Source organism: Pundamilia nyererei, unplaced genomic scaffold (assembly GCF_000239375.1).
Source record: "Pundamilia nyererei isolate P.nyererei 1_Seehausen unplaced genomic scaffold, PunNye1.0 scaffold00035, whole genome shotgun sequence".
Taxonomy (NCBI): Eukaryota; Metazoa; Chordata; class Actinopteri; order Cichliformes; family Cichlidae; genus Pundamilia; species Pundamilia nyererei.
This window is the reverse complement of record NW_005187436.1, coordinates 1,172,793-1,181,390: the sequence shown is the minus strand read 5'-3', so window position 1 is coordinate 1,181,390 and position 8,598 is coordinate 1,172,793. Positions and strand designations below refer to the sequence as shown.

The 8,598-nt window shown below is 41.8% G+C and overlaps 1 protein-coding gene across 2 annotated transcripts in view; it reads right to left on the bottom strand.

Annotated features, from left to right (window-relative positions):
• The window catches only part of mctp2a (multiple C2 domains, transmembrane 2a), a 30,990-nt gene continuing 22,392 nt past the window's right edge, over nt 1–8,598 (bottom strand). For both annotated transcript variants that reach the window (XM_005729919.1, XM_005729920.1), the window contains exons 19-22: nt 4,934–5,043; nt 4,694–4,803; nt 2,606–2,703; nt 1–456 (exon numbers count right to left, since the gene is read on the bottom strand). In XM_005729919.1, the coding sequence (XP_005729976.1) occupies nt 397–456; nt 2,606–2,703; nt 4,694–4,803; nt 4,934–5,043 (378 nt within the window). In that variant the 3' untranslated portion in view covers nt 1–396. The remainder of the gene's footprint in view (nt 457–2,605; nt 2,704–4,693; nt 4,804–4,933; nt 5,044–8,598) is intronic.

Genomic DNA, 8,598 nt, shown 5'->3' with positions numbered 1-8,598 from the left:
TGTTAAGTTTGTATTTTCTTTTCTTTAAGGCAAATTTCTCAGTTTTACCAAAGTCGAAAAAAAGCCCCAGATGCTTTTCATTCCTTTCTAAATTATATCCAAAGATGAAGGCTGAGCCTCGCAATGCTCTCTTTTCTTTACCTCCAAGCTTGTGATTGACAGCGCCATGTGCTGCCCTCCTAGCGGCTGCAGTTCACAGCCCCTGTCAGGGGGGTGGCAAACACACAAGCCAGAGAGCGGCTAGCTGCCCCTCAGCAGCAGGGAGCAGAGTTAGGGTGGTATGATGGGGTGCACGGGGTCAGGGGCTCTGCTGGCACTGGAGCATTGTTGTCAGGTGGATTGCATCATGCCACATTTAGAAAGAGACCAGCCTTTCATCCAGCGTGTCCGCGGAGCTTACTTTTTCTTCCGCGCCTGGTTCTGGCTGGTGGGCGCTCTCAGCACACTGTACTGCACCTGTAAAAACAAACAGGAGTTTGGTCAGAGGCAGGTAATCCGAGCTCAGTGGAGCGCACGGTAATGGCTCCCCTGAGGAGAGCTGGTGCAGGGGAAAGCGAGGCAGGCTCGCCTGTAATGAATCATTTTTTAAACACAGGAGCAGAGGGGATTAATCACAGGGAGGAAGGATTTGAAGAGTCAAGGGTTCTGTACCAGTGAACGCCCCCCTCATTCTGCACCACAATCACAATATTAGAAACAGACATCAACTGCTGAGATGACCTGCCAGCCAGGCCAGTGAGGGAGTTGCGAGCTGCATAATCACTCAGTGTAAGTTATGTCCTCAAAGAAAACTTTGTAAGTGTTTAGTGTTGTTTAAGCTGAGCGCTACCAACACAAGTTGATGTATAAGTTTCTTTATGGCTTTGCAAACCTCGGCGTGACTTTAATTTCTCCGGGCTAAAACTGGACCTGAAATGTGATATTTGAACTTAAGACCTTGTTCTTTCTCCTGGCTACATATGTAGTGTTAAACTCAAGGAACTCAACTCATGTTACACACTTTCTCATCCATAAATTCCCGCATGTGCTTGCGAAATAAGAATCGGGTTTATTCGGACGCTAATTTTTGTCTTTTTTTAAATTACCACCAAAATTCCCATCATATGCCAAAGAGGGCCGATCATAGGGTAAGCTGAAAAGACAAGTTGGAATTTGAAAACTTGCTTTGAAGCTTGCTCGCTGAGCTCAAACAATACGGTGAATCTGTTGAATAAAGGTAAGAACTCTATGCTAATTAGCTGCTCTCCATTATTAGAATGGGAGATGGAATGTGGGAACAAAGTGACTGCCTCCTGCATCAGAACATGAAACTGTCCTCAGAACTGACAGATGCTTCTTATTTCAAGACAGACACTGTGTTGTCAGAAGTCCCCGTTTGAGGCGGACTTTGTAGATGTGCACAAGCACTAATTGCCAAGTCACATTTGCAAGAAAGACAGGAGTCAATTTTCCTCCTTTGTGGTCTTCTGTGTCCACACCTATCTGAGGATTGAAGTTCTAAGTCAACAAAAAAAACAATATGTGGTTTATTGTTTTTGGGTCTCCTGTGTATATGATGTTAAGGTTATTTTTCACAGCGCATAATGGAACGTACTTATGATTAATCTTAAGAGTGTTTTGTTTCCTTTTTTTATGACTGAGGCTATTTTCAAGATGTAGTTCCTCTTTTAATCCAGGCTAAAAAAAAAAACAGGGAGAAAAAAAAGTATTGTTTCTATGGGATTTGAAAATGAGTCAATTTCAAAGCTCAAATAGTGTATCCCAATGGGGGAAAAAGACATACAAAGGATTCTGAATCAAAATGTATTCACCACCTTGTTTTGCCAACTCAGTCAGCCAAATCTCAAACAACACAGGCTCCCTCCAACATCACAGAGAAGTCAGCAATGGCTTGCTGCAGAAGGACATCAAGGGTGCAGCTGAGAAACAGACTAGGGTGAGAGTGCCTTGCCAGATCCAGACTGTCAGGATTTCTCGCTCTATTCTGTCTGGTGAGTTACCTGCGAGATAAAGGCATTGTGTGGCACTTCATTTCCTGGCTAAGCAAAATCCTCAGTCAGAGAGCGCCGAGCACCCAGCGCCACTTATAACACCCTGACAGCTCCTCTCAGCTCTGTGATGTAAATGCAAATGACATATCAGCCATGGCTAATATGTAATCACATATGGCACCCAGCAAGTCGACTGGGGCTCGCAACTACATTAATTGACTCTACCACCCTGAAGTGACTGGGGCCACATCAGAGTTTCTCTGCTGACACAACAGCCAGACACGTCAGGAGCCCTCTCTGTCGGCATGCAGCCAATCACTGGCTTTTATGTCACAGCGCTTCAATCAGCCGTGCAAAATTGCTAATAACGGACAAGGCCTCTGCAATATGGCTGAGGAGAGATCTGAGCATCTCCTTATTCGGGCAATGCAGCAGCTACACGGAGTTGCACTGTGGAATAATTGGGCCAGGCCCGCTTTAAAGGCGAGTGTCCATTAATAATCAAACAAAGCCAGAGGATATATCTCTGCAACACTTGGGAATTCTGGTACAGCAAATAATGCGGACATCTTCAGGGAATTCTCTCCATATCTGTATGTAAAATTGGACCTTACCTTTTGAACATCTGAAGGCACCCTCTTGAGGAAATCCAGTATTTCATTACTGTCGATACTATATGGGTTGCGCAGCTTCTTGGTAAATTTGTTAATGCCTGTGAAAACGGGAATGCATTATTAAATAAAGCTGTCGTACAGGACACAAGTTTCTATAGTTTTATATAGTTTTGTACTGTAAATAACACCTATAATAAAAAACAGTTGTGCAACTCTATCAGTGCAGAATTTCCCTACCTTGTTTAAGTAATAGCTGAAAAAGAACATGTGCAAGAAGGGTGTCGCTGTTGCAGTAAACAGTGTGTTAAGTGGATGAGTTGTACATAAGGAACATTATTCAAATATGATCTTACCCTTTATTAACAAAGTTTATTTGTAATTATTAGAAGGACTCCTGACCACATTCGCAGTGTGTGCTGCATCCAGTTTATCAAATCACCAGTAGAGCAGGTGGTGTACAACGATTTTGAATCAGCAGTAGACGCAAATCACTTTTCAGAACCTCAGTGCCAAATGGTCTCCCCTTTGACATCCTAGGATGTTATAGTAGAACTCTCAAAAACAAATGCTAAACATCTTCCCGACTGAACCCTGTAGATTCTTCCACAAAGGGTAATAATGGTCTCTGGATTATACCAGGAGACGCAACTTCCAAACAGCAGTATTACCCTTCGACATATAAATTACTATTTACTATTTATCTCAGTGTGTAAGTTGGAAGACTGTAATGGTGTCACATACGCACACATCAGAACAGGATATCCAGGAAGTAAAGTTTAAAAAAAAGCAGGAAGTTTAAAGGAGATAGCGTCAAAATTTTATGGGAAGAAAAGTTTTTTTTTAAAATCACAGATCTAGGCACGTCTGACATTTAATGGGTGTAAAATTGTGCATTAACTAATCAATGACAAGTGTTTATCAGTCATTCAAACAGTATTTATTAACCATTCATTAATCGGTTATAATGTTTTTGAACATGCATGCATCAGGTCGTTGTAAAATCACAATAAAGATGATTCAAAGATCAGTTATTAACCCATTGGCATTAGTAATTTTATAAACAAGTGAAAGATTATGTAACAACTTTAGCTTTAGCTTACTAAAGCATCTGAATCTCATTTAAGAATAAAATATTTAATTACCCACAAATGTACTATTCATTAATAGTAGTTACAAAGTGTTAGCAGTTACTTTAATTTGAACTATAGGTACTCGGTTATAACAACTTTTTTCCACTTTTGTTTGCTTCAATATGATCTTTTTGTGTACATCTATATTTACTTTACAAATAGTTCCATACCACAGAGGGGGAAAAAAAAATCTCTTGGGTCTTGTAATGGGACCATTATATTCACAGCTCAGTACTGCCTGTACCTCAGCATGCAGACAAAGAACCTAAGGACTTAAATATGTGCAAGAAACTTGAAAGGCTTGCCTTGCAACCACAGAGATGGGGGTTAACTGGGAAGGCAGAGGAGTGTCTCAGACTGTGTGTTTTTTGTTTGATATGGTGGTTTTTTGGTATTGATTGTGTTGAAGGCAGTGTGGAAGTACAGTGGTTGTGGGCTTACAGCTGGAGGAGGAGAGCCTGTTAAGGGCAGCATATCTCCCTGACCACTGAGATGACGGTCTATTCTCTATGACTATAGCAGATAATGAGAGGCTAGACCAGGAGCCTACAGACTGCCCAAGGACATCATGTATTATATACAGCTTGCTACTCTACCTCTGCTTTGTTTTCACACAAACCCTCGGTCATACCTCTGCTGGGCTCTGCTACATCAGCCCACACTGGGCAGAGCAAACCTCTGCAGCTGTCTGATCTCTGTGCATTTGCAGAGGTGTTGAGATGGCATAGTTCTTAAATTAGTGTACTTCATTAAATCATGGATTCACAGTTAGGAAGACGAAAAGAAGTTGTGTTTTGCAAAGATGATATAGGTATATATTTCTTTCTATAATATTTGTAGAGATATTTTTGGTTTTATATATATGTATATATGTATAAATGGATCAAATAACAAAAGGTATTAAGTATCTTTTGTGAATTAAACATGCTTGCGATTTTTCTCCACATGTGGTACTTACCCCATATCAGTACAATGTATCGCAGTGGGATCAAATACAATAGCGCTGCTGCCACAAACAGCACCAAGCAGGCCAAGCATGACAAGAATGGGACAGACCAGTTGAATATGCTGTAAAAAGAATAACATGTCCAGTTAAGTTTTATATATACACTACAACAATAAAATGTTAGTAATTTAAATGTATTATGTATAATAAAATCCAGATATTTGGCAGGTAATTATGAAATAGTCATATTACTTCTTAACTCGCTCCCCGATGTTTGCAATCTCCTCCAAAACGTTCTGGACAGCCAGCACTACTTCCTGCACCATATATATCTTGTCAATCAAACCCTTTTTTCCGGGTTCCTAAAGTGAAACAAAAAAAATGCACAGACACTGATGAGGTACACTGTATGTCAATTGTTGGGCAGAGTAGACAAAGACCAGTTTATCTCTGCTGTGCTATTATGTGTGATTTATCTATTGAATGGCCCGTAATGAGCAAACACTGTACATCTTCAGACTATGCTTTTGAAGATGAGACAGACTCGGCCATCCACATAACAGCTTCAGAGCACTGAGAGATTTCAGCTTTTGTCCGTCACACACAATGGAGCTGTTGCACAAGTGCAGCACAATCAAGACTCTCCGGTAGATGAAAAGTACAGAAAATGGCCATCTGCAATCAGACAGACTAGACGACCTAGACAAGAAGTGCAGGGGCCTCACAACTTAGGAGCGATTTTATTCCAGGAACCTGCACAGGACGAGTCTGAACACGTTTTGCTTCCTAGCCTATCCTAACATTCTCAAAAAAACAACAAAAAACACACACACACACACACTTCAACCTGCTTAGAACACCACGCACGAATATTATCACAACCATCGCAAAGCGCGCTATTTGCTTTTATGCATTGAGATAATAAACAAGGTGGAAAAGCAATAAGTCAGAACGAGAGCGGATTGGGCTGTTTGTCTTGAAATGAAGCAAACGTGATTGCATCAAACTTGGAAATAATGGCAACTGTGAAGCCTTCCAGGGCAGAGAAGTAGACTAGAGATAACACGAGTAACACAAGCTAAAGAGGGCTGAGGAGCCTCACATCAAAAGGAGGAAATAATGACAGGAATGATGACAGAGAGAAGTGTGGGAGAGGGAGAGTGAGAAGGGGGATGAGAGTGTTGGGGGTGGGGGTGGTTGGCTTGCTCTAATGGACCCTAACAGGAGGCTTGAGGATGTCTATATGTTTGTGTTACAAGTCAGCTGAAGCAACAGCCAGTGTCCATTGACAGGGCGCAGACAGAGTGCCTTTATCAGAGCTTCATGAGGCAGCCCCTGGGAACACGCTGTCTGCCAGCACAGAGAGACTCCCCACTGCTGGGCCCACTCTCCTCCACGAAAGGCGCAGGAAGAGAGCAATTCCCACACTAGCGGAGCCTCCCCCACTGGGCTCCGATCTGGACAGACACTGAAGGCCTAGCACTGTCCAAAAAAGGAAAAACTATCACAAATATGCTTTCTGTGAGATTAACATCTCACGGTCTCATTATGAGGAAAGACGACTATCTGTGTGCACGCTTCGTTTTTGCTCTCCCCCCTCACTGCACCGGGAAACAGAGGAAACCATCCTGAGTGTCTTTTACTCCACATCAGGTGTTAGTTGAGCTGACTGGGGACGCTTTCAAGTTTATTTTGAAGGCGCGGAACATCTTCAGAGTTTGCTAAAAGCCATTACGAACCGTGTTGGTAAGCTCCTGCAGGACTTAGACAGCCACACATCAAATGATAGCTCATTTGATATGGAGCCTCGTCAGTTAGGCATTCCTTTCCTTATTTCCATTTAAACTTGTTTAAGCAGCCCAATTACATGACTTGGAATTCAAATATATTACAGTATGAGATACGAAGCATTATTTATCTACAACGGATACGCACGCAAGGTAAATCTAGGCCCCAAAAGAAAAAAGAAAAAGAGAGAAAACCATATTGGCTTTCATTTCTAAAAGAAAAAGCAGACAAATAGATGTGCTCTGAAGTATGCATCAAGAGGCAGAGCTCTCGTGATTATCATTATTCATCTGCTTTAAGATTCCTGAAATCCTCCATCTCCTTAGCGACCAAAACTGAAGTCCTTCCTACATTAATCATGTGATGATATTCTTTGTTCATTTCTCTTTTAAGCATGTACTTGAGCGCGAAGAAAACAAATAAATAAAAGATCTCCCTCTTAAATGGGAAAGGATGGCTGAACTGGGAATGGACTAAACGAGGCCTAAATGTCTACTGATTAGAAAACCTGTGTGAAATCATAGTCTCATTTCAGATAAAATTGTAAAAGCTTCCTTTTAAGGTGCTGTAATGGAGAACCAATTTGATCTCCCACACAAAGGTAAACATGCTCTCACAGACATGTGGAGCTATCAAAAGCTGGGGGGGGGGGGAAGCTCATTTAGCATCATTTTAATTAGAATAAACGGTGCCAAATTTGAATTCTCAGACTGAATCTTTTTTTTTCTTTTTTTTTCCTGACATGGATACAAAATCTCTCTAAACAAAAAACACCTGCGTTCCTGAAACAAGCTAACAAACAATTTGCTGAGATAGGGCTTTAATGTAATGTTGGGTCCACATGCAGCACGACGTGCACATCACAGATCACGACATGGGCAGTCTGTCTGGCTGGCGTGCTCAAGGAGACCCAGCGGTGAATGTGGACTATCGGGTGAGTGATGGAGTAACCCCGCAGCCCAGTCTAGCACCCCCACAACCACCTCCTCACCCCCCCCCCACCAACTCCCCTGGGCTGGGTTCTGCGAGCAAGTCAACCTCAGACTTGGACGCGGGGGTGTACAGGCTGTTTCCTCTTCCCTGTTCGTTTCTGTTGGAGATCTATGGACTTGTTTTGCCTCTCTGTTTCTTTATGTTATGATTAAATATTGTCTATGTGCTCCATTGATACCTAAGGCCAAAGGGAAGTCACTTTGGCCACACATAATTTGTAAGCCCTCTCCTTCCCTGAGGACAGATTTGTTCACAGGCAGGGAATCTGTTCTGTATTATCCTGCTGTAATGCTGCCTTGCCTTTCGTCTCTCTTTAACGTCATGCCTTCACATTCTTGCCGCTCTGACTGAGGTTTACATATTTCCTTCCTCAAGGGGGAAAAAAGAGGGGGAGATAAAAACATATTTGAGTGGTAATCATAACCTTCTCAGAGGGAAAAGAGACTGTGGGGAAAAAGTGAGGCTTTGAAGTCATCAAATTTAACACTGATCACTCTTTAACCCCAAATATTTTTAAAGAAGACTTTGATAGGGTGTGTAAAGCTACACTGCTTGATCTAACTGCATGATATCGCATTCAAGTGACAGCAAGACCATAACAAGACTTTCAAATAAGCCACTTTAAATTAAAGCTGACAGCTTAAAACAAACATGGGTGACTGCTTAATTAGTAAATGAAAGGAGATATTTCATTTCCTCTGAGTGTGAAAGGGCTTAGAAGGCTCATGGAAAAACCTTTCAAGAAGCTTTAAGAGGTGAAGGCTGAGTTTGCAAACACATGGTGTATATATAGAGAATCATAAACCAAAGCAGTTTGTGGGAGAAAAAAAGAGACATTTCTCGCTTGTGTGTTGAAGTTTCAAGGTGAAACCAATAATGATTTTTCTGACCTCGTAATGTAATGATGATTTGGTCAATTCAGTTCCCAGTTCAATGTGGATAAAATGCTCTCAGCGTTGCCGCTGTTTGTTTAAGCCTCGGTTTGCCTGTTAGTAGCTGTGATAGGAAGTGTGGGTTTTCCACTTTGTATGTGCAGACATATCACACGAGTTTCATCTGTGAATTAGCCCGTCCTTTCAGACAGGATTTGCAGGATGTGCCTGTGTTTTTAAACAAAGCTGGCTTTTTTTTGTAGC